The 26,354-nt window shown below is 45.9% G+C and overlaps 1 protein-coding gene across 15 annotated transcripts in view; it reads left to right on the forward strand.

Annotated features, from left to right (window-relative positions):
- BCL11A (BCL11 transcription factor A) overlaps positions 1 to 26,354 on the forward strand; it is a 198,475-nt gene that overhangs the window by 81,015 nt on the left and 91,106 nt on the right. The window contains exon 1 of one of the 15 annotated variants that reach the window (XM_077333260.1): positions 22,908 to 23,090. The exons of 13 other annotated variants lie outside the window; for them this stretch is intronic. Coding sequence is in view for 1 of the 2 variants with exons in the window: in XM_077333280.1 (XP_077189395.1) it covers positions 23,072 to 23,090 (19 nt within the window). In the remaining variant the exon portion in view is untranslated. Of the gene's footprint in view, positions 1 to 22,907; positions 23,091 to 26,354 lie in introns of those variants that run through there. One more of the 15 variants, XM_077333280.1, reaches the window with a different exon arrangement.

Raw genomic sequence — 26,354 nt, forward strand, 5'->3', positions numbered from 1 at the left:
TATTTTTTATACATCTTACCTAACAGGTCCACAAGGGGGCTTACAACCATAACATTTCTTTTTTTAAAAATTGCTATTTTACAACCATCGAAAATAATTGAAACATCTCTACATTAAAAACACAATTTTTGCATATGTGTAAAATCAGCAAAACATTACACCTGACAAAGAGAGAAAGGTTTTAACTTGTTTCATAACAGCCAGAAGAGAGTGACTTCCATGGGTTTCACATTACAGAGTGTCACTTAAAATTTGGTACCACTACTAAAAAGGCCCTGTTCATGGTGTGTTCTGACCATACCTCAGCCTGGGAATGTACCTTAGTAGGGAGTCATCAGAAAATACCAGAGAAGTCCATGCATGAGGGTGCACTGCCTGAGGCACTCTGGTTCCAGGCTGTATAAGGCATCCTAACATAATAAATCAGTGAGCTTCAGATGCCCTGAGGCTCACATGTGTTCACTCTTCACTTTTCTTTCATGCTCAACAAATGAAGATTTTCCTATGTCCAGTTTCCTCGAAACTGGACAAAAAGATCAACTGTAGTTTGTTTCTTGCCTGTAAACCAGTATTCCAAACCACAGTTTAATCCCACTTTGGTTTGTAGGCCTGACAGCAAAACCACAGACAAGCTGTGGCTTGATGGGAATATGAAAGAACATTCCTGAGTTACACACAGGGGAGGAGGCAGAACTGTGGGGAAGGGAGGAGGGAGAGTGGACAAACAAATGCATTTCCCATAAAGACACACTCTGGTTTGTTACTATGTCTTACTCTTGCCTGCTTGCTTCCCTTAAATGTGAGCCTCCTGAGGGGAGGGGAGAAAAACTGAGGGATATAGATCAGGTCCATGTAAACATTCCAAGAGATCCACTCCCCACTGAATAGTCTGCACGGCATGTCTCTTTAATGTGGCTTGCCATTTTTTTTTCCCGTGTGAATGCAGCCTTTGTTGTTCTTATTACAACTTAAGGCGGTGTGGCTTGTGGCTTTTCAGCATTAGAGGAGTTTAATTAGTGATTCATCTTTGCTTCACCTTTCCAGGATTAGCTCCGTTAACAGCGCAGGATGCCATTTCCTGAATAACTTTTAAACAAAGCGATTGACTATCCGTATCAAAAAACAGTCCTGAGTAAAGTCGAGCAGGGGACATGTCAGAACACACCTTTGGCAAAAACCTTGCCCACAAAGAGCTGCCCAAACACACCCTGCAGTCTAGTGAGTTGCAAATGGCACTGCATTTCAGAAGAAAAAGGCTTTTTTTGCCTTTGTGCACCTTTCTTTTCTTTACAAAATATTTTTGCTGCTGGTGCTCACAATCGATTCTGTGCTGTACACCTAAACAAGGTTACCTTAAGTTGCTAATAATGAGTTGTCCCCTGGATGAAGCGGTCCCAAATTCAGCATGGCCCATTAGGTGAGCTGAACTTCTGAAGTTAGAAGGGTTCCACACATTATCTTTTTGTGTTCTAAGCCCTACTGGTTTCCTGAAGCTCTTTTCAATGCGGATTTTTTTTCTTTTAAAAGCTGGGGGTGGGGGTGAAATGGAAGGACAAAGAGAGAGAGAGAGAGAGAGAGAGAGAGAGAGAGAGAGAGAGAGAGAGAGAGGACAAGAGGAGAGTCGTCTTTTAGGTTTTCTGCCAAGATCTCCTTTGTGGAAGGGACGCCACACCCATGTCTGCCTACCTACAGGTTAGCGAGAGACAGACACATTTTTGGCACTGAGCGAGGGAAGCGTTCCAACATGTCTTAGCCTCCCAGCTCTCCTGCCTTACTTGTCTGATGCAGTGGCGTTTACCAAGCTTTTTAGGGGATAAAGCACTTGGAAGAGTCACACAGAAAGGGAAGTCTGCAAAGCACAGGCCGGCATCTGAATTCGAGAGAGCAACAGCAGCTGGATGCTACCAGTTGTAGTATTAGTGAAACGGCTACCAAGTGATGGTAATATCTCTTGGACTGCTAAGCAGCCAGTATTTTGAGGGGTGGGGGTTGAGCAGTAAAACTATATCCCCTCATGTAAATTGTATTATGGGCTAAAAAGCGAGTAAGTTCTGGGTGCTGTGTCCCTCAATCTGCCAAGCATTGCTTGGCTCTGCCTGTTCTGCCTCCATTCTTGGCTCTTCATAGTAAGCTTTCTGTTCTGTTCTGATGCTGCCCTGGGCCCGCCAAGCTCTTTCTCAATTGTGTCTCTTCGGACTCCACCCTTGGACTCCCCATCCAGTAAAATCCAGGATGGATCTTAGTTTATTGTACTTTAGAATATTTTTTGCTGCCTTGGTAACCAATCAGGCGACAAACCACATGGCGACAAACATAAAAAAATAATTTAAACAACAAAAATGCAGTTAAAATATAAAATTCAGTTGAAAACACATAAGCAACAGTAGAAGGAGGGCCAATCACCATTATTGGAGAGCTGCCAGGTGAAACAAACAACTCACCTGTTGGCGAAGGATACTGATAGAGGGAGTCAGATGAATATCCTTGGAGAGGGAGTTCCAGCATTTTTATGTCATGCCTGAGAAGGCATAAGGACATAAGAAGAGCACTGCAGGATCAGACCTCCTGGCATTTGTATTCAGAGGATGACTGCCTCTGAATGTGGAAGTTCCCTTTAGTCACCATGGCTAGTAGCCACTGACCAACCTATCCTATATGTGTCTAATCCCCTTTTAAAGCTGTCTATGCCTGTGACCATCACTGTGTCTTTTGGCAGCTGTCAAGGTAGATCAGGAGAGGTGCCAGATGATTGGAGGCGGGCAAATGTTGTCCCCATCTTCAAGAAAGGGAAAAAAGAGGATCTGGGTAACTAGCTGGCAACATTTTGGAACAAATCATCAAACAGTCAGTCCTTGAGCAGCTGGAACAGAGAGCTGTGATTTCGAGGACTCAGCACGGGTTTCCCAAGAACAAATCATGCCAGACCAACCTTATCTCTTTTTTCGAGAACGTGACTAATTTACTGGATCAGGGGAATGTTGTGGACATAGTTTATCTGGATTTCAGTAAAGCGTTTGATAAGGTTCCACATGATAATCTTGTTGACAAGTTGGTAAAATGTGGGATGGATTCTTATTCTATCAGGTGGATCAATAACTGGTTGACAGGTCGTAACCACTGGGTACTTGTTAACGGTTCAGCATCCTCTTGGAGAAGAGTGACAAGTGCAGTTCCCCAGGGATCTCTCCTGGGGCCTGTGTTGTTCAACATATTTATAAATGATTTGGATGAGGGGTAGCAAACACAACCAAAGACAGAATCAGAATATAGGATGATCTTGATAGGTAGGGACAAATGTAAAGTTCTGCATTTAGGTAGGAAAAACCAAATACATGGGGGAGACTTGTCTTGGCAGTAGCAAGTGTGAAAAGGATCTAGGAGTCTTTGTGGACCACACATTGAACATGAGTCAACAGTGTGACTCGGTGGCTAAAAAGGCAAATGGGATTTTGGGCTGTATCGAACGTGTCCAGATCACGGGAGGTGATGGTACCGTACGCTTTACTCTGCTCTGGTTCGATCTCACTTGGAGTACTGTGTTCAGTTTTGGGCACCCCAGTTGAAGAGAGATTTAGACAAACTGCAACGTGTCCAGAAGAGGGCAACAAAGATGGTGAGGGGTTTGAAGACCAAGACATATGAAGAAAGGTTGCGGGAGCTTGGTCTGTTTAGCCTGGAGAGGAGACAACTGAGAGGGGATTTGATAACCATCTTCAAGTATTTAAAAGGCTGCCATATAGAGGCTGGAACAGAGTTGTTCTCTCTTGCCCCAGAGGGACGGACCAGAACCAGTGAGCTGAAATTAATTCAAAAGAAATTCCATTTCAACATCTGGAATAAGTTCCTGACAGTTAGAGCAGTTTCTCAGTGGAACAGGCTTCCTCGGGAGGTGGTGGGTTCTCCATCTTTGGACATTTTTAAACAGAGGCTGGATAGCCATCTGACGGAGAGGCTGATTCTGTGAAGGCTTAAGGGGATGGCAGGTTACAGTGGATGAGCGATAGGGTTGTGAGTGTCTTGCACAGTGCAGGGGGTTGGACTAGATGACCCAGGATATCCCTTCCAACTCTATTATTCTATGATTTTATGATTGTCTTTGCCATTGCTACTGCTCTGGCGAATGCCCAGGCCGTGCAGGGGCTTTGGTCTGATGCCGGTGATGCTGCTCCTCTGGTGAGTCCCTGGGGCTTGATGGCACAAAGGGCTGTGTCTCAGCCTGGCTGGGCGCAGGCTGCTGAACATCTGGCAAGTCCGAGTCTCCCGGCTGCTCTGGGATCTGGTTGAGCGGTATCTCCGGACCAGCGCCCCCTGGCGCCGGCTGTGGTGGCGCAGTCGTTGTTTGCATGACAGCCACCTTTAAGCTAGTGGCCATTCTCACATTTTGGTAGTTAGTGATGTGTTGTATGAAGAAGCCCATTCTTTGGTCATTCCTAATGCTGCTACAGAGTAGCGAATCCCCTGAACTCAGGCGGCTTTCTCTTGGATTTCAATCCTATTTATTCTAAGGAAAAATGGATCCATTCTTCCACTCCTCCTCCCCATCCCACCCCATTCTGTGCAGGAGCTAAGACAGATGAGCTTGCTCTTGTTAAGTGAAGATCACAATGCTCACCCTTGGCCATTTTTCCCCACAGGCCCGTGTAAGGGGTTAGAGATTTTCAACTCTTTCCAAAGTGTCAGCATTTAGGAGTCCCATTATGGAACCATGAGATGGATGGCCAGAATGAAGTGAGAGAATACATTAGCCAGTTGGAATGCTACGAACAAGAAGTGATATGTTAAGAGTAAGCTACACTTGTCCTTTGGGAACTCCTTCTTGTCTGACATATGCTATGGGCTCTTATCCATCATGAATGTTACGGTAAAAATAAACCCACAAGAACCTGAACTCGACAACATTGCATTCAAAGGTGCCTCCTGACACTGGGCTATCTGTCACAGAAATTCTAGCCAGCACTTCAGGGGGTAGCACAAATACAATAAACCAAATGATTGAAATCTAGTTGCCTTTTAATAAGACCCCCAAATCCACCATTTGAGGAGGTCGTTTCACCCTGTCTCTGTCACAAACCCAACAAATGCTCTGTCTCAACTTTAATTTCCTATTTGTGATTAATACAAAACACTGGCCTTCTTCATAGGATCATTGGAAAGTAACTGAGATAAATGCATGAAGCTCCTTGAACATAATACGTAGCGTTGGCATTATTGCTGTAGTTAGTGGGACATGGTGCCTTCCCTGCTTGGTTGCCTGGATGCAATATTGACTCAGTAGAGGAGGCCAGGCAAGCAGCTCATTATAAGCCTCACATCTTCCTGTGAGTGCTGGGGTCCAACAGCAGGAAGTGGAATCACTTTCCTGCTTTGCTTGTGAGCTTCTGGAGATGTTTGGCAGGATTCATAGGGAACCCGATGATGGTTCCTGAAGGATTTCTCCTTTTCTCCATAAGAGGCCGTATTCCACCTGGAAAACAGACAGCCTCCATTTTCATAGCTGTCATATCGACAGTGGATCCGGGTGGGTAGCCATGTTTGTTTGAAGCAATAGAACAAAATTGGAGTCTAGTGGTACCTTTAAGACCAACAAAGTTCAAACATGCACGAGAAAGCTTGAGCCCAGAATTAAACATTGCAGGTCTTAAAGATGCCACTGGAATCAAACTTTGTTCTATTGAGAGTGGAGTTACGGCTCCACTTTTCCTGCGTCATGTGTCCACCACAGCAAACCCAAGGGTGTAAACAGCAAACATGCCTGCCATCACAAATGGGAATTAGCCCTTTATCCTTGCATTAAAGAGAGATGTGCTATGAATCCCTGATCTTGCCAAGGGCTGGCAGCGTGCCACTCGCTTCCCTACAGCCCTCTTTCCATGCCCTTGTCTAGGAATGAGCTGGAGGTTAAAAATGAGGTGAGGTGTTGTTGTCTCATGACCTTTGTCTCTTGGTCCCCTTCCACAGTGTAATAATTTGATTCCTTTTTCTTGTCTCTGCCTTCTTTGCTACCAGCTTACCGCTTATTTGTGGCAAACCTCTGAGTAAAGCACAAACACGTTCCTCCCCTCCTTTCACCTGTGCTAGATAATTTGGGAGTCTCACGCTGTTCACTTTTCCCTTCATCGGTCAGCTTGCCTTTGAGAGAAGAGGGCTTGCCATCTTTTTTATGTCTGGAAAGTGCCTCGTGTGCTTTCTGGACTCTGTTGGAAACAAATAATAAATCTTTAATATTATTAATAATAAATTTTTCCCCAAAGCGGGGAGAGTTCTAAACACTACTCGGAGAGTCAAAAGTCGGCATGTCAAAGTTTGCCCCAGTTGTAAAAGCTCAGCAGAGTTGGCAGTACCCAGCATGGTACCTTTGTTCAGTCCATTTGATGGAATTCGGGCGGGAGGGGTGGGAACACCCTCAAAACAGTGGTGATGTGGTTGAGGAAGGTGCGTTAGTTCTGCTAGTTGTTCAGATATATCTTTGTGTGGGAATCCTAAAAAGTCCTTAGCTCAGAGGTATCATTTCCTCAGACGTGCCCCAGAAATTCCCCAACGTTTTCCTCCCCTGATATTTGGCCTTTGGAGGTGTTCTTCATAGCTGTCCATAAGCCTTTGTGTGGTCAACAGAACTCCCATGGATATTTTATTGGTTTCAGCACTGCCGTCCCCATCAGCTTGGAGAGGAGCTATAATGTATATGGGGTGGTGTTGGAGGTGGAGTTTAACTTTCCACTGTTTTCTCAACCTCCTTCACAGCCTGGTAGCAGTTATTTGTCCTGCAATGGAAATAAAGGTAAAGGTATCCCCTGTGCAAGCACCGGGTCATGTCTGACCCTTGGGGTGACGCCCTCTAGCGTTTTCATGGCAGACTCAATACGGGGTGGTTTGCCAGTGCCTTCCCCAGTCATTACCGTTTACCCCCCAGCAAGCTGGGTACTCATTTTACCGACCTCGGAAGGATGGAAGGCTGAGTCAACCTTGAGCCGGCTGCTGGGATTGAACTCCCAGCCTCATGGGCAAAGCTTTCAGATGGCTGCCTTACCACTCTGCTCCACAAGAGGCTCAAGAGGCAATGGAAATACATAGGTTCAATTATGGGCATTTCTGTCCCCCCCCCCCCTTTGCAGGTCAGAGCAGCTCCCAGTGGCTGAGCAAGTTGTTGCTGTAAAAACATGCAGGGAGAAAGGATTAAACTCTCCCTGAATCCAAGATCTGCAATAACTTCCCCTCCCTTTCCACAAGGCTGCTAAAACTTTTGGGTGTTCCATTGTGGATTTTCCAACCTGATCTAGGCTGATTGTGACCAACAACAGAACACTTGAATTCCAAGAAGCTTTGCTGTTATTCACCATGAATGCACAATGTAGTATTGGGTGCTAAATTCATCCTTCGAATCTCCCATTGTCATTTTATATAGGTAAGGGCCAAACTAGAGATTAGTTTTCAGTGGACCCAACTCATCTCTCAGCAGCTGCATAGTAGCTGTGGGGGACTGCTTTTTTCAAAGCAGTGCTGGGGCCTAATTTGGGTGAGAGTGATGACATGGTAGGGAGATTCTGCCTCCTCTCTGCACTGTTTTCCTAGTGCACTGTGGCCCCAGTGGGCATTATTGGCCTCGTTTTGGAGCTGCACATAAACAAAATACTGCACCTGTGGTTCCAAAATTGAGCAAATGACACTTCTCAGGGTAGCCAACTAGTTAAAGAACTTAATGTGTAGTTTGAGCCGAAGTATCTAGTCCTTTTCAGTCTTGTGAAGTTATGTTTGTGTGGGCATAGAGAGGCCAGAGTGATTGTTCAAATCATTTTTCAGTGTTTGGGGAGACAGGTGGGCGAGGGGTCATTGATAACCCTTCCCTTGATAAGCAAAACCAGGATAAATTATGCATAATGTGAGCAATTATGAAAATTTGACCAATTTGCATAATTTACGCAGGTCGCAAAATTAAGCTTTTCCTGGTGGGGATGGTGGATGGCATGTACTAGCACAGGACTGTTGATGTTTAAATGATTACCTCTAAGGACAGAACTAGATGTGACGTCGAATAATGTGATACCACTGAAAATGGCAATCCTGGACTGATTTTCCCCTCCTTTGTAAAACTGATTTTGCTTCCTAGCATGTGGAATGCAGGAAGCTCCCAGATTCAAGAGAAACACTCATGTGATGCTATGTCCATCGTGAGCATGACCAACATTGTTTGTTGCTTTCTCCTTTAAGCCAGAGAAAATCAAATGCTATTTTTGTTCTCTGACTTAAAGGGGCAACTGTGGGGTGGCTGTTGGAGGAGTCTGTCCATGGAAAAATCTGAGGTATGGGCAGGAGCCAGTTGAAACTTTGACAAGGGTGAAATAGTCAATAGATGTTGCAGTGTTGAGTGAAGTTGCCGCATAGGTTCATTTTGGAAGGGGTGGTCCTTCAAGAAGTAGGGTTCCAGTTCATGAAGGCTCTAAAGAGATGATGGATCCAGAAGAAGACTGGAAGTCACCATCAAGATTTTAAAATAGGAATAATATGCTGCCTTGTAATAGCTGGACTGCTGCATTTTGTATTGCTTGGAATACTATAGTTTCTTTGTAAGATTCAGTGGGGAGTTGGCTGGAGCGGGTATCTTTTGGACGAGTTTAGATCAGAGGTTTGGGAGTGCAGAGCCCTTCTGTTACAGACCTTTTTTAGAAACTGGGAATAATAATAATTTTTAAAAATAAAACACAATATGGCTTTGATGGCCTTACTTGCTATTACAGCTTTCCAGCTGGCCAGGTTGAACCAGAGTTTATATACGCAGCCTTGCCTGCATTAGAATTCCAGGATGTCAAGAGGCTGATTCTGCCTCCACCACACCTTTTATCCCAGTTACTGCCAACCTCTAAAAGGTCAGGGTTTGAAAGAGATCGTGAGTCTCCACTTGCTTTTCAGGCTCAGGCAGTGGGTATTCAAGAGTTTAAATGGATTTCCTCCCCCTCCCTTCTCTTCTTTTTCTTGGTATGAGTCTTTTGAAATTTGAGCAGGGAAATCCTCCCTTATCAGCAGACACCACCTACACCTTGCCTTGTGTTCCTCGAGAAAATGCACCTTTTGTGTGCTCACATCTGGGATCTGTCCTATCTCAGCTGGTACACAGAGGCCTAAGGAGGTGAGGAAGTGACCACTTCAAAAGATTATCCTGCAGCTTAGGTGCATCAATGACATTTTTAATACTCTGGTAATTCAGGACTGGGGACGGGCCATGTGTGTGAACAAATTCAGGGAACATAAAGCAATAAGGTTTGTTTTTCTTGCTGTTGTTCAAGATCCCTGCATAATTGGGGGGGGGGGGTTCATGGTTGTACTACTCTCATGTAGGTCTGCTTATTGAGCAGTTTTAAAAAAAATGATGAATACAATGACTCACATTGTTTTTGGAGCTCTGGGAGTCCTCCATCATGCCCTGCCCTGCACATTTAACCCCGGTGTTAAAAATAAAAAGCCAAAAATCAGTTTAAAGTGAGGACGCTGTTCTTCTATTCTCTTTGTCTGTGCTTAGATTATTAGTTTATTGGGGCACAGACCTTTTGCCTTTAGTTTTGTACGTGTAAAGCACTGAGCACATTGATATAACAACAGTAATTACAAATGCAGTGACCAGCATGCTTTTGGGGCCTAATCATGCTGATCATGTGGAATTGGGAGATGCTGCCACCATAACAAATATGTTTCCAGCTTGCATTCAATACTACTAGTCTTCTAAATGTAGCATTTTTTTGCTTAAAATTGCATTGATGTAAATCCAACAAAAGGTAGTATAAAAAATAGCCAGAAACAATAAAGCTTAGTAAAGCGATTAAAAAGAAGAGTTGGATAAAAACAGCTGAGGGTCGTGGGACAACATAAATCAACCCGCAAAAAGTTTAAAAACAAAAAGAACTTGACCAAAGTGAAATACTTGCAGGTACATCATGAAACTTTTATTCCTGAATTGGGGAGCCATCACTGAAAAGTGCCTCTCTTTGCCACAATCTACTCAGGCTTGGATGATTAGTTTTGCCCTGTAAAGGACCTGTCTCAAATGGAACTCAGAAGTGATGTATTCTTGGCTGAGTTACAATCAAATTTTGTGTTTGGGAATACCATATTCTACAGTCCTGGGACCATACAACTGCAGAATCCAGAAGGTGAGGGTAGGTGGAATTGCATGAGTGTTTTCACAGATGGGCAGAACATAAGTAATACAGATGAATAAATAAATAAATAATAAATATATGAATACTCTGCAAGGGAGGGTGAATTGGTGGGCAGCTTTTAGCCTACTTGGCTTTTTGAAATGCTACCAAACTTGGAGGATCATGCCACGTGATATTTCTTAACATGTATATGAGATTGCATAATTTATTTTACACAGACAGGCTGAAGGGGAAGAGCCAAGTCAGTAGCTGATCAATAAAAATGGGAATGACACATGGAAAGAGCCAGGTGACGATGGAAGAACAGTTCAAGTGAAGAAGAAGAGCTGGTTATTTATACCCAGCTTTTCAATACTTGAAGTTCTATATATACCTTTCCTCTCCCCACAACAGACACCCTGTGAAGTAGGTAAGGCTGAGAAAGCTCTAAGAGAACAATTCTGTGAGAACTGATCTGAGAACTATTACCAATTCCACACCAGTGGCACTGTTCTGGGCCGCCGCTGGTGCATTGCAATGGAGTGGCATGCCCCACTGTTTCCTGTGTCCCCACGGGGGACCGCTTTTGGCGGTGGACCCTCTCTGTCCTGCCTGCAATGCAGCTGTGGCGGAAAGATTCCGCTGTGTGGGTGGGTGGTGTTTTTTTCTTAATTTGCAGGAAGATGGAATTACATAACAATGCATAACCTTAGTGCAAATTTTTAAAATACCCCATTTGTCTCCATGATGTAGAGCTGACTGGGACATTTTTTGTCCCTGCTGGGACACTGTAGGATAGGCCTCATGTGGTAGACTGGGTAAGCTGGAAAAATCCTTTCCAGAAATGCAGAAATATTCTCTTCTCATGAGGCAACAGAGGGTCTAAAGTGCACCAGGCCCGGGACGGTACCGGAACGGTGCCAACGTCGTATGGAAGCGGGAATTAACCCCTCTGCCATACAAGTTCCAGCCTGGCTTTTTCTGCCTGTGTGGAATCGGTTTATGACTAGCCCAAGGTCACGCAGCTGGCTGCATGTGGAGGAGTGAAGAATCAAACCTTGTTCTCCAGATTAGAGTCTGCTGCTCTTTAACCATTGCACCAAGCAAGGGTGGTTCCAAAGTGGTTGTTTTCCCCCACCCTCACCAAAACAGAACAATTACTCATTGTTGTGAGGGTCAGCCATAGTAATTCTGCCTAGAATGGGCCTATGAGGTAAAATTTTGCAATGGTTGAAGTGGCACAGTAAGTAATAACATCTGCCCACTTTTCTTTATATTGAAAAGCTGAAGAAATGAAATGCTCTTCCCTGTCACCCAGGCCATAAAAGATGCTCAGTGACACTTCCCCTTAAATTATCTGAAATGAAGAGACCCCCCCCCCCACCTACCCATCCACCAGAATTGGCAATGGTTTAAAGAGCCTGCCTATATGAAATGCAACCTCCTTTCCCCCACTCTTTGCTGTTCTCCAAAATGTATTGAACAACCTGTCTGGAAGTGTTATAAGTAGCTGTATTCAGAGTGTCTCTTGATTTGAAGGAGGCAAGCCCTGGGCAGTGACTCATGGCGAGGTCTAGCAGGTGCTTGGTGTTCACAGGAGCCTTCATTAATGGTCCAGTTGCAGTTGTCTAGTAGCAGATAGTATTTCTTCCACTAGGCTAAAGGTAGTCTCTTCTGGTTGCTGAGGGCAGCAGGAGAGGGAATGGCATTAGGATGCAAGAAAGTAGATGCAGTGTAATTTCCAGAAGAAACTTAGTGGGCTTCCTGTGTACTTGGTTTAGTATTTATCTGTAGTTACCTTCCAAGAAGATTTATAGAATTCCCCATAGTCCCTTTATACATGCCTGGAAGGCTGTGTTCAGCCTGGTGGGCCAATGTTAGACATATACACAAGAGATATTTGATATAAGAGTTTATCCAGCATTTTTTCATTCCATTCTTGCGGTGCAATCTTAGAGTTATACTCTTCAAGGTCCATTGAAGTAAATGGTTTTAGAAGGGCATAACTGTTTAGGATTATGTTGTTGAACTAGACATTTTATGCTGTGATCTCTGTGTTGTCCTAATGAGCTAATGTGAGAGTTGTGGGAAAATTGCATGACATTGCCTACCTGCAGCTGTGAGTGGGGACATTTGGGGTAAGACAAAGGAAACATTTATAAGCTCCTCAAGCTCCATACTATGGGTACTGGGCGAGGCATGCTGTAGAGTAGGCAAGCAAAGAGGTAAATAGGTTTATGGGATAAAATTATCCTTAAGATGCTGGAAGTTTCGAGGTGATATACTTTTGAAATAACATGGAATTTCAAGATTATATTATTATTATTATTATTATTATTATTATTATTATTATTATTATTATTATTATTAAATTTTTATACCGCCGTTCCCTTAGGCTCATGGCAGTTTACACGATAAAAATTACAATAAAACCCATAGTTAAAATCAATTCACACTATCAATGTTAGGCAACAGGTGAGCACTAACTAACCCGACTAACCCCCCCAAACCGCCACACGTTAGCCGGGGGACATCAGGTTGCTAATATGGGAGTGAGGCAATCAGATCGTTCAGATGAACCCAGGGAGCATGATCCAGGGGTCTTACTCTCTTCACTGTGAAACTACTGGCTTACTTTCTGCTGGCACTGCAGTGCCACCTCTGTAGATGGTCAGAAGGTGGTATTACAGTTATGAATGCATCAGGAACCAAGCAATATGAGGAGCTTTAAGGATCTGTCTAGTTTTATACATTTGTCGATGCTGACTTGACTCTTCACTCTGAGTAAATAATGACCAAGGAACCGATTAAACTCCTGCTTGTTTGACACCAGATCATTAGCTCTGAAAGAATATTACAATTTTATTGGCTATTTCATGAAGCAAAATACCATTTTATTATTAGATAAATAAAACCAGCATAGATCCAAGGAGCAGAAGTATAGTGTCAGATCTAAGGAAGTAGTATCGCTTCCATAAGCATCTCATATTTCAGATTCTGGCTGTAATCTGTAACATAAATAAAGCCTGACTGGGGTGGTGGGAGGAGTTGGGACTCATCACCTACCTGATTGGCTGTCCAATGAACAGCCAGTCAGGTAGGCTGGCCACATCCCCCTCCAACTTCTTCCATGTGGAAGAAATGCCAGCCCATGGTATCCAGGTAGTGAGCAGGAGCTGGGAGGGAGAGGGAAGGGCCTAGGACTGTCGGCCCGAGTGGGTGGAGAGAGTTAGCCCCCGCATTAATGCCACCTTTTATGTAAACACAGTAGTTCTTTTAAAGCTTTCAGTTTCACATGCATATTACAGTTCTCTTTAAGTAAAAAGAAAGGGGGGGACTGGGGAAGAGAACTACTGCTAGAATCTGAGTAAAATATTAGCATTTTAGTGCATATTAACAACAAGCCATTAGCACTTTAAGCCTGCATGAATACCAGCTCTTAGGTATTTTATCAGAGACAGAGCAGATGGGTGGTGTGAAAAATGGCCTTGGTTTGGGGGCTGGTGTTTGGGGTTTTTTTATTAAATACTTCTTATCACCAGTGAACACAGAGTATAGTTTTAAAAGCTTTCTCGGGGCTTTGTGGAAATATTTGGGCAAGAGGAGTATAGTCACCTTGAATGGAAAAAGAGAGAAAGGGGCAGAGATTCTGATGTGCAGAGGGAGCCTCTAAAGCATCATGGGCACAACCCACCAAGAAGTTCTCCTGCACAGGTTCTTTTTCATTGAAAGAGCAAGTGCTTGAACATAGCTTCAGTCCATCTGCATGGGCCGGAGACAGTTGGTGGGATTGTCCCTTTTAATTTTCTTCTTGAAACATACCACCTCCATTTTTTGCAGCATGACACCTGAAGTGACATGCCTTGTGCATAATAAACAGTGCTGTCCTTACTACTTATACTTATACTTGTTATTATTATTACTACTAACAACATTTGTAATACTGCCCTCCTGCATAGTGGCTCAGCAAGCAGGCAAGCTGGAACAGAAAACATTTGTTAGAGGTGCAAAATCAGAAATAATTTTTTTAAAGGTCTTGGGGTGGGTGGGTGAATGGGACAGACTTCTTGTGGCCTTTTGCTTGATTTTGAGTTCAGGGTTTTCTGAACTAGTTGTGAAGCATAGAAAAGTCATACACTGTCATACGGATGGGCTGCGTTTGGTTCTGCAGCCATCATGTTAGTTAAAATGGTACACAAATAGAGATATGTGTATACACTAAAACTACTTCCACAGAGTTTTGGTTTGGCTTACTACCTTGGCTTACTCATGATTGTGGTCAGCCCTCTTTCCTGAGTCTTTGGGAATGCTCAGGGGCGTGGAAGAGGTGGGCTCTTTTCTCTCATTCGCTAGAGGATCTGGAGTAAACAAGGAAATAGTGAAATTTCTCACCTTACTATCACACGTGAACATGGTTTGTGTTGTAGCTGGTTTTCTCTCTGTCTCTCAGCCCAGTTTTCCACATTCCATTACATTCAAGCATGACCAAGATCTAGAACCCAAGATGGGGCTACACAGGCGGTGCCAAGGGGTCATATTGATCTCCCTGCCCCAGTACTGCCAATGAGAGCTAACCCTTTTTCTTTCACTCCAATTAGTGTGTTGTAGCTTGTGAATTTCTATTAAGAAAAAAAATTAAGCAGAACACATGGGGGGTATAAATCTGCACTCCAGTGTTGACTCTAGTGGCTTTCATCATGTCCATATCCAAGACCTGTTGAACTGCAAGCATGTGAAACCATGGTCATGTGATAGGAAGAGCAGGAACTGGAGTTATGACATCACAAGCATTAAGGTCCAGACTGTGGGCAGCAGAGCAAAAGAGTCAGGGGTAAGAAGCCCAAACCAAGCACCGTGAGGCATACAATAGTGTGGAAAAGCCAAAGGTCAGAGGCTCCAAGGAATCCTCCCTCACTGACTGACCCACACTTTGACCTGCTGCTGGTTTTCAGTGTGTATTCAAGGGCACCAGAGAGCTCAATGCTGCCTACACATAAACATTGACAGTGAGTTCTTCGAAAAGCACTTCCAGTCCCATGGATTTAAGAGCAGTGCTGTAAAGCAGTGGTCCCCAACCTTTTTCGGATCGGGGACCAGTCTGCGCGGGGGGGGGGGGGAGATGTGGGCACGGGCGCACCAGCAGGCACAAACACGCAGATGCGGAGCTGGTGCGCCCGCGCCTTCCTCCCCCCCGCAGTGTGGCGCTCGTTGTGCTGGGAGCAATTGGCCGCCTAAGTGGCCAATCGCTCTCGACGCAGTGACCGCTGCACTGCGGGAGGGAGGGAGGCGCGCCCGCTGGCGTGCCAGCACCCATGCCTTTCTCCCCCCCACCGCAGCCTGGTACCGAGGGTTCCACAGATCGGTACCGGTCCACAGCCCAGGGGTTGGGGACCCCTGCTGTAAAGGGTTCAGCATTTGTTGTTTGGGATCCCATGTTGAAGATGAAATGCAATGTCTCTTATAAGTGTTCCTTATGAGTAACTCCACACATATATCTTCTTATCACAATAATGGATGTTTTGCTAATTGGTAGGCTAGAGCAGTTTAGATGTTGAGAATCAGCCTTGGAAATCTGTGGGGGAGGAACTGAAATTTAAATATTTGGAGACTGATTTCTCTTTTGAAATCCTGATATCACATTTGGAATCAGCATTTGGTGATTAACATTGGTATTTGAATTTTCATACCTTATCATTTGCAAAACAGCTTATCTGCCCAACCAGTCTCTAATTGGTTTCAGTGGCGTCTGCATCTGACTTTTAGCCACTGGCTAAAGATCAAATGAACAATTTTCTTTATTGATTTAGATTTTTGCCCTTCCCCCACCCCCAAGGTTGCGGGAAGTGTAATCATCTACAGCAGAAGTACCTAAAAACACCCTGAAATATATGACTATCAACTCTTTCTTCTACTACATAGAAACTGTTTTGACGAGAAACAGTCACACTCAAGACTCATGGAAATTAGGGAAGCACAGTCAAAATGAAATGATCGATAATTTATGGAGTTAAGAACTGGAAGATTACTGAAGTTAGAGTCGAGGTTGTTAGGGTTTCCATGAATTCATGATCTCACCACTTAAAACATAGAAGTTGGTTCTGGTTGTGGGAAAAGATAAGCTTCTTTTTTAAAAGCCTACAAATAGGGATTTATGGTTTTTCGGGGGGGGGGTGTCCCATGCAATCTCATAGGCATAATGATAGCTGGAGTGCGATTCCCACTAGGCTCATTTCCTCATGACCAGCAGAAGTAAAATAGTGAATATATAGCAAGCTGGTATCTGCGGATATGGTCAATGTATGCATCTCACAGAATCCAACTTTTCCTGGTGAAAACTTTTCTGATTTCTTTCTTGTTAGCCCAATGACCTGAGATTCTATTAGCGGAAAGTGCTGGAGACCAGACCTGGGGCCTTTGACACAGGAACCACATGCTCCACTAGAGAGCTATGGCCTCTTGCTGGGGATGGTGAGCGGTCATGGGGACTAGGCCTGATGTTTCAGTAAACATTCAGAGCTCCCTCCCGTTTTCTTTTTTTCTTTTTGTTCAACACCATGCAGAAAAATACAAAGCCAATCTTGCATGTTAGGGTTTGTCTTGGTGAAAGGATGACAAGCAGGCCAGGAGAGGCCTCGGCCCATCGCAAACAGCATTTGGATGCCAGAATTGCTCGGGTAGGTCAGGAGGACATGTTATGGAAGAGGGGAGCAAAGGGGGAGTGGGCTGTAACAAGGCACAGAACAAGGCTTAAGTCCCAAGACGGTTTAAGTTGTAGCTTCTTTGTCTGAACATGTTCACCATAATTATCAAATTGGAGTGTGAGTGAAGATGTGTGTTAGAGAAGGTCTTGTCTCTGAGTGTATTACAGGGGTAGTCAAGCTGCGGCCCTCCAGATGTCCATGGACTACAATTCCCAGGAGCTCCTGCCAGGATTATTTCAGTTCCCATCACACCCCTTCTTAAAAACTCCTAGAAACTGCTTCAGGGACAATCAGGGAAAGTCAGCTGATGGTGGTACATCATATGCTGAATGTATTGAAAGCCTCAAATCCCAACCTCAGTTGTCTCCTCTTAAGGATCATAGCTTGCAGAACTGGAAACAGCTTCTGCTTGGGTTTTTGGATGGCTGCTGCCAGTTCAGATGAATGTGCCAGCTGTCTGATTCAGTATATGGCAAATTTTCATGCTTACATGAATTGATCTGCCTTAAAAAAGAATAGTTGTTGTGTATGTATGGGGCTGGACTCATGCATGACTGAATCTCTGCTGCTGTGGGTTTCCTTGCTTCTCTCAGACATTTTTTTTTTTTAATTCAAGTACTGGAACTTTACCTTCCTGCTGGCCTGATCCCAGAAGGCAATTTTTAGGGATTAAGGTATACATCTTTGTGGGTAGAGCATTGGTAAACCTTAGATGGATGATAGGGTTGAGGTCTAAAGGACAGGAGTTTCCATCCTTCTTTGGTTCACGTGTTCTTTCTTTGTGCCATTCTGTTTAGTACACTTTTCAGAAAATTGATTTTGGCATTTGTGGGCTGTCGGTCTGAAAATGAATCCCTGCTCTTTAGTTGCTGGAGAGCAGATAGCAGTTTCCTTTAATCCTCTCGAATCCCTTACTAAAATACTCCATAAATAGTTTACAAAAAATCCTTTCAGATTCATGAATGGCTTTGAGACAGTTCAAGGGGAAAAAAAACACCGAGGCCAAAAGGGATGTGATAGTCAGGGGGAAAAAAATTTGGCTGAGAATTGCTCCCAAGAGTCTAAAAATACATGAGTAGCCAGAAACAGCGTTATCTTCCTTAGCTTTCTGTCTGCAGACAGTGGGCAGAAAGACAGATGTTTTAGTGTATAGCTTTAAAAACAAATTGAATTTGTAGACCTATCACTGGATGTTGTTCACAGCAATTAAGTGGAGCTTCCATAGGCAGAGGCAGTATACCTTTGAACCCAAGTTATTGGAGGCCAGCGACAGAGGGTACCCATAATCCTCATTACCTATTGGTGAGGTGTTGGAATTGTGCCCCTCACCTCTAGGGTCTAGCTCATCATCTATGAGAGCAGCATTTATGGTATGGAGTTCATAAGGAGGACCATGTTGGTGATATCCATCCCATGTTGTTAATCCCTAGTATGTTAGATACCTATTGCTTTATCCACCAGGATTCAGCTTACTGTTTTAAAATTAGTGGATACTTGGCGTTCAGTAAGAAAGTTAGCTTGTAAATCTTACATATAGTGACAGGTTCTCTTTTAATTACTGCCAGGTTCCCCATTTGGAAATACATCCATCCATTAATCTTTAATCTTGACAGTTTTGTTTCCTTTTCTATGTTTTTCCCCAGAGTTGGACCCAACTGAATGATGATGACCTGATAAACTTAGTTTGTTATTTTTGTAAGACATTGTATCTGGTAAACATCTTCATTATACTGCGTATTAATCCATGACCTACTGTGCTTATACATGTGGTCTTGTAATTCAGTGGTCCCCAACCTGCGGGCCGCGGCCCGGCGCCGGGCCGCAAAGGCCATGGCGCCGGGCCGCGGCTCCCTCTCCCCGCCCCCCCCCGCATTAAAAAACTTCCCAGGCCGCAAGCTTGCGGCCCGGGAAGCTACTTACTGCGGGAGGGCGGGGAGAGGGAATCAGGGCCGGGCCGCGCCCGTGCAGGCCGCGCCTGCGCAGCCCGCGGGTGCGGCCCGATCCACGGGTGCGGCCCGCGGGTGCGGCCGGGCGCGGTCCGCGGGCGCGGCCCGATCCGCGGGCGCGGCCCGAAGCGTGGGCGTGGCCAGCGCGGGCGCGGGCCCTGCGGGCGCAGCCCGATGCCCTGCCGGTCCCCAGCCTTATAAAGGTTGGGGACCACTGTTGTAATTCCTTCCTTGTTTGACAAAGTGCACTGTGCACACAAAAGCTTACACCTTGATTAAAACTTTGTTGGTCACAAAAAGGTGCCATTGCACTCAAACTTTGCCCTTCTACTTCAGACCAACATGGCTACCCACTTGAATCCACAAATTCATTCCTACTTGTAGAGAGCTAGCATGGCATAGTGGTTAAGAGTGGCAGACTCTGATCTGGAGAACTGGGTTTGATTCCCCCACTCTTGCACATGAAGCTTTCTGGGTGACCTTGGACCAGGCACAGTTCTCTCAGAACTCTCTCAGCCCTGCCTTCCTTCCAAGATTGAGAGGAAGGAAGGCAATTTTAAGCTGCTTTGGGACTCCTTAAAGTTGAGAAAAGCAGGGTAGAAAAACCAACTGCTTTTGCTGCAGTTCACCTTTCAAAAGTTGCTCCTTTATCTATTTGGGTAGATTAGCGGGACTTCCCTTTTATCCTTCCTCCTTTTGACAAAGACCACAACGTTTGGCGAGTCCTCTGGCCATGCCATGGATGGCCCTCTCTCGACTTGCCTGGACGTCACATAACCCCATTGGTTGCATTCCTTTTAAATAAATGTGTGCTATGGATGTTTGTCTCTCAGCGACTGGCAGCCCTTCTTGTTTGTGTAAATGTCAGATTCTGTGTAGTTATTGACTGCGCTGCCGGGCCTACGTGTCTGAGCACTGGAGAGGAGTTGGCCTCGGGCAGTGGGCTGTGTAATGAAGCCTTTCTTCCAGCTTCTCATGCCGATCAGGCTTTCCCTGCATTCTAAGAACCTATGTGTGCATGTGAACATGTGTTTCTTCCCATTTTAATTTTTTTTTGTCCTGTTCTTTTAGGGCTGCCGGTGGGGGCAGAAACCCTGGAGCAGTGAGCATTTTAGGCTGCTTCACTGCCAAATGGTGTAGCCAGCTCCCCACTGTCCAGGGTTGCTGGGAAACTCCCGGAGATTTGGGGATGGAGCTTGGGGAGGCAAGAGACCTCAGTGATGTGCAATGACAGAGACTCTACCTCTAAAGCATCATTTTCTCCAGTGGAACTGGTCTCTGCATAGACAGCTTCGAGAGGTGAGCAGTGTCTCACAAAAGCTCATAGTCTTCTGCAGATTTTGTTAGTCTTTAAGGTGCTACTGGACATTTAACATTTTCTACTACTACAGACACTTGCGAGTCCCTTGGACTGCAAGGCAAACAAACCGGTCAGTCCTAGAGGAGATCAGCCCTGACTGCTCCTTAGAAGGCCAGATCCTGAAGATGAAACTGAAATACTTTGGCCACCTCATGAGAAGGAAGGACTCCCTGGAGAAGAGCCTAATGCTGGGAGTGATCGAGGGCAAAAGAAGAAGGGGAAGACAGAGAATGAGGTGGCTGGATGGAGTCACTGAAGCAGTAGGTGCAAACTTGGAGGATCATTGTCCATGGGGTCGCAATGGGTCGGACACGACTTCGCACCTAACAACAACTACTACAGACTAACATAGCTACCCATTATGATCTAGCTTCAAGAGGGAAGAATAAACATCTGGAGTAGAAGACCATCAGAGGAGGAGGAGGGGAGGAGGAGGAGGAGAAGAAGAGTTGGTTCTTATATGCTGCTTTTCTCTCCCCGAAGGAGGCTCAAAGCGGCTTACAGTCACCTTCCCTTTCCTCTCCCCACAACAGACACCCCATGAGGTGGGTGAGGCTGAGGGAGTCCTGATATCACTGCTAGGTCAGAACAGTTTTATCAGTGCTGTGGTGAGCCCAAGGTCACCCAGCTGGCTGCATGTGGGGGAGTGCAGAATAGAACCCGGCATGCCAGATTAGAAGTCCACACTCCTAACCACTACACCAAACTGGCTCTTAGGCTATTAGCACCAAGGTCTAGATGGAATATGCTGTCTTGGGGGGTAATACTGGGAGGGCCTCTGGAGACCTGTTGGATCTCCTGATGGTTGGCACTTGGGTTTTGGCTATTGTGTGACACACAGTGTTGCGCTAGATGAGCTGTGGGCCTGATCCAACATGGTTTCTTTTATGTTCTTATGTAAAGGAACACGCAATGGAGGCTCAGCTTCCTCTGTGTTTTGCAAAGACAACGTTGTATCATATATCGGCCAGTCAGATGCTGACTCAGTTGTCTGTTTGTACCTTCCCCTGATGTTTAGGGTGAGTTGAGTATAATGTTTAGTTTTGGAGCTTAAAAGGTGTCCCATGAGCACAGGTGCATTTTGTTGTTGCCTCATTATTTGACAAGAAAGTGGCAAAAGCTGTTTCTGGGATTAGAGGAGAGGTAGTGGTTTCTTGGTGATGTCATGGGGTGACGCCAATTGGTGTTCACTGCTGAGCTTCCCTGGCAAACTGATACAAAAGCAGTTTCCTCTAGGCAAATAGTTTGCAAACTATTGGAGCACAGCAGTCTAAGTTCATTCTTTGCAAAAAAAAAAAACCCAACATTGTCAAGTAGCATCTTAAAGACCCTCAGATTTATTGAAGCAAAAGCTTTTGTGTGTTAGGGCCCAATGCCATCAGAGGATCAAGAAAACTTGCTCTTTGAGAAATGTGCTAATGTTTTAAGGTTGCCACTGGTTTCCTTTTTTGTTTTCTTGATACAGGGGTCTGAAACAGCTTTGAGTAACACTGTTGTATCTCCCCCCCCCTTTCTCTTGCGAGATTTCAAAACCCACAAAAGCAAAAACATTAGATTGGCTTGCTGCCTTGTTCTGACATAAGTAACTTTAATCAACGTTAAAACCTCGAATCACTGTTGGTTCTTGCACCTAATAAACAGAGAGTCGTTCAGTTTTTCCACCTCCTGATTCTCCCTCCCCCCCCCTGCCCAAATACACTTCCTTTTCATCCCCTATTTCGCATTCGGCTATGCTTGCTGAGCATTTAATCCCTGGCCTTCTGTCTGTTGCGATATTATGTTTTTTTAATAGTGCTTGTTTATGACTAAGGTCAAAGACAGTATTTCAGCACAAAAATTAGAGTTAGTTCATAATTGACTACATATGTATGTGACTGTTTATTTTTATAGTTTGCTAATTTATTTTTAAACAGCTCAGTTGAGCCAGCGTGTTTATGGCCGTGTTTATCACGTGGCATGTGAGTCAGTGCACTAAAAGAAAGGCAGATGCTTTTCAGTGCTGCAGATCCCAAGTTAAATGAGATAATGCCGTCAGGTAGCAGTTTAATTACATTAATTGGATGTCTAGGCTGCTACTGTAAGGCTGCTCCTTCTTTTTTGTTTTTCCAAAGGCAATAATGAAATAATTTTTTATAAGCATACCTATTAAATCTTTGGCTTTCCCATTTTTTATTTGAAGCTGCTGACAGCAAATGGAAACAGATCAAAAAATGTTAATATGAAGTCAGAATAAGGGATGTGTTTCTTCGACACTTCTGAGTCTTTGGAGTTTAGGTTTGGATGTAATTTTCAAGTTGTAGTTTATTAGGGTGTATCCAGCTACCTGCATACCATGCAGAGCAGGGCCTGCTGATTTCTCCCTCCAGCTGCACTTCAATGAGCCCCCGCTCTCTCATGCTTTGTTTCTTGGGGGTCATCAGATCCTCAGGAATAGCATTGGGGCAAATTGGGATTTGTAGTGGGACTCAGTAGAAATTGTTGTCCTTTCTTCAGAAGACTTCAGCATCCTTAAGCCTTTGTCAGTACATGGTTGGATACATATCAATATTATTATTTTTTAATAAACAGAAAGTTGATCCCGCAAGATAAACTGGTCTAGCTTAAGGAATAAGACCTCTCTCTCTCTCCTAATTTCTTTCTCAAGTTTGGTGCAGAAGCTGGTTTCTTATCAAGTTTACAGATGCCACTAGCTTTTCTCCCTCCCTCCCTCCATTTAATCTATTTTGTCCTGCTTGTTCAGATATACCTACGAGGCAGAGAGGCCTTTGCTCAGTTGCTATACATCTGCTTTGTACGCAGAAGGTCTTGGGTTCAACCCTCAGTGTCTCTAGTTAAAACAATCAGGGAGTCAGTCTTTTGTCATCAGAGTCCTTGAGCTGCTGCCAATCCGTACTGACCTTGACAGTCCAGTGGTCTGAATCAGAATAAGGAAGCTTCATGTGGTCATGCACATCAGGTATCATACCAGCGTCTTAATTTACATCTTAATTGACTGCTAACAGTTGTTTCTGAAACTGTGGTCTGAAGTGGGTTTTATGCCTAAATTATGCCTAAACTAGATATTAAGCCCGCTGTGGGCAAAATACAGCGGGCCCTAGCATGATGGATGGGTGGAGGGATGGGGTGAAGGAAGGAGGAAAAGGAGAAAGAGAGACAGAAAGAAAGGGAGGAAGATAGAGACAGAAGAAGAGGGAGAGAAACAGGTAGCCAGAAAGAGGCAGATGGAAGAGAGGGAAGAAGGGAGAAAGGGAAAAAAAAAGGAATGCTGGGAGGAAGGGAAGGAGAAAGGGAATGCTGGGAGGAAGGGAAGGAGAAAGGGAATGCTGGGAGGAAGGGAGGAACAGAGGAAGGTAGGTGGCCTTGGGACCTTCTGCTGGGCCCAGGGGCAGACTTGGCTGCCCCAGGGCCCGGCAGAAGGCTCGGGACGGGGGCGGCGGGCTTTGCGGCCTACTGCCGGGCCCAGGGGCAGGCTTGGCTGCCCCAGGGCCCGGCAGAAGGCTCGGGACGGGGGCGGCGGGCTTTGCGGCCTACTGCCGGGCCCAGGGGCAGGCTTGGCTGCCCCAGGGCCCGGCAGAAGGCTCGGGACGGGGGCGGCGGGCTTTGCGGCCTACTGCCGGGCCCAGGGGCAGGCTTGGCTGCCCCAGGGCCCGGCAGAAGGCTCGGGACTTTGGGAGTGGGCTTTGTGGCCTTCTGGCGGGCCCAAGGGCAGGTGAGCCTGCCCCAGGGCCCGGCAGAAGGCTCCCTGGGCGAGGAGAAGCCGGACGGAGGACTTACCGCTGGGGAAGGCTTCTTCCTCTGAGCGACAACTCCCCGGCCGGCCCAGGCGAGGCTGGGCCAACCAGCCAATGGGGAGCCGCGCTTTGCACGGCTCCCCATTGGCTGCTTGGCCCTCGAGTGACACTCGGAGGGCCCAATCAGGAGCCGCTTCGCGGCTCCTGATTGGTCCCTCCGAGTTTTTATCCCGGACAGGGCCCGCCCTAACTCCTCCCCACTTGCCCTTACTCCTTTATTCCTCCCGCTCCTCCGGAGCGGGGGGAGGGTTAAAGATTGGTAAACCATACTTATGCCCTGACTACTGAGATGAGGTAAAATGAAAACATCCAAACAGCTCCAAAGTATGGTTTTACCTGTGTCTTTGAAAACTCAGGCCAGGTTTTGTGTTCCCAACTATGGTGAATGCCAAATGGCTCAGGGTTGTTTTTTCCTTTGGTGACAAAAATTTCTTTTCTTGATTGCCTGGAAAGAATTCTTGCTTCCCCATAAGGCAGGCAGCCAAGCAGCTGTTTACTAGCCAGTTTTAGACCGCTTCTGCACGTGGCCAGTCTGATAGGCTAAGGTCTGAGTCGAGATTAGCAAACATTTGTGGAAGAGGCTTGTATGGTGATCTGTCACAATCATCTAAACTGAGAACAAGGGCAGTATTTAAATTGCATTAAGGATCTATTACATTTATCTTTTGATGAACTTTGTGGGGTGTGGATGTGTATGACTGTAGGAGTTGTTTTATGGAAAGTGGAGCCTAATGGGAATGTGAAATACATGGATAATAAGGTGCACTGGAAAGTTTGGATTGGTTCCAGAAGTGCCTTCCTGGGCCCATGCTGCACACGTTGGATAATGCACTTTCACTGTGCTTTTGCAGCTGGATTTTCCTGTGTGCAACAGGGAAATCTACATCTAGTCACAGAAGGAATCTCCCATGTGTGGAAGATTCCTTCAGTGAGTTGAAGGGTCCCTTTTGATTCAACACTGAAATGAACTGAAGAAGCCACTGCACAAAACCAGGAATTGATGTCTGCAACTCACTCCTGCTTTGCAAGAGTAGTGCTGAGAAGCACAACTGTGCTGACCTGGGCTAAGACTAACAAAACATTATGCATTGTTATATGGAGTGCTGCCACAGGGATCCATTTCTTGCCACTGTATAATGTGTTTGTGTGTCCCAAGAAGCTGAATATTTTTATAGGGCTTTCATCTACCTGGGAAATGGATATTCCACCAAATAGCCCCTTTTTAAATGCTGTTTTAAAGCCAAGCAGAGAGTCACTATTAGTGCCATCCTAAGCAGAGTTACGCCCTTCAAAGTCCATTGAAGTCAATGGGTTTAGAAGTGTCTAACTGCTGACCAGCCTACTTGCGTTCATGGTTTTTGCTAGTGAGAGCAAGGAAATCAAGCTGGGACAGAGTCCAGTCTGTCCCCTCTAGAGCCAGTTTGGTGTAGAGGTTAGGAGTGCAGACTTCTAATCAGGCATGCCAGGTTCGATTCTGCGCTCCCCCACATGCAACCAGCTGGGTGACCTTGGGCTAGTCACAGCACTGATAAAACTGTTCTGACTGAGCAGTGATATCGGTTCTCTCAGCCTCACCCACCCCACAGGGTTTCTGTTGTGGGGAGAGGAATGGGAAGGCGACTGTAAGCCGCTTTGAGCCTCCCTCGGGTAGAGAAAAGCGGCATATAAGAATCAACTCTTCTTCTTCTTCTTCTTCTTGCAAAACTATATATGTTCTATTTTAGCTGATGTAAGCCACCCTGAACCTTAAGGAAACAGTGGCATCTTTAACTGCTCCTGCAGAGCAGATTAAATAAAAGGGTAAGGCCACCTGGGGAGAAGTTAGGGTGGGCCCTGTCCGGGATATAAAAACTTGGAGGGCCCATTGTCCATCCAGGGCCGAGCAGCCAATCGTGCGGCACCCCATTGGCTGCTTGGCCCAGCCTCGCCTGGCCCGGCTGGGGACTTGCCGCACAGACTGAACAGGCAGCCCGCACGGTAAGTCCTCGGCCCTGGCCTCTCCTCCACCTAGGCAAAGGAGCAGAGGTGCTCATTTCCCACCCTGCTTCCCTTGCCACTGGGGCCGGCCCGCCATCGCCGGACAGAAGGCGGACAGAAGCCGTCGCCGGACAGAAGGCGAGCCTGCTACCGTGGCCGACAGAAGCCTTCACGACCCTGCCGGGTGGGGAGTGGAACCGCCCTTCTTCTCTCGGCCCCAGAAGCAGGCTCGCCGCAGCGAGCCTGATCCTGGGGCCGAGAGAAGCCTTTGGGAGTCTGCCTGGTGGGGGGCGGGACCGCCCCCATTCTCTCGGGCCTGGGAGCAGGCTCACCGCGGCGAGCCTGCTCCCGGGACCCAGAGACAGCTCCACCAGCCTCCTGGGTGGCTGGCTGGCCGCCGGATTTCTCCCAGCCCCGGGAGCAGCCCGCACCCGCCAGAACGCCCCAGGTCC

The sequence above is a fragment of the Paroedura picta genome, chromosome 1, assembly GCF_049243985.1.
Source record: "Paroedura picta isolate Pp20150507F chromosome 1, Ppicta_v3.0, whole genome shotgun sequence".
NCBI classification, from domain to species: Eukaryota; Metazoa; Chordata; class Lepidosauria; order Squamata; family Gekkonidae; genus Paroedura; species Paroedura picta.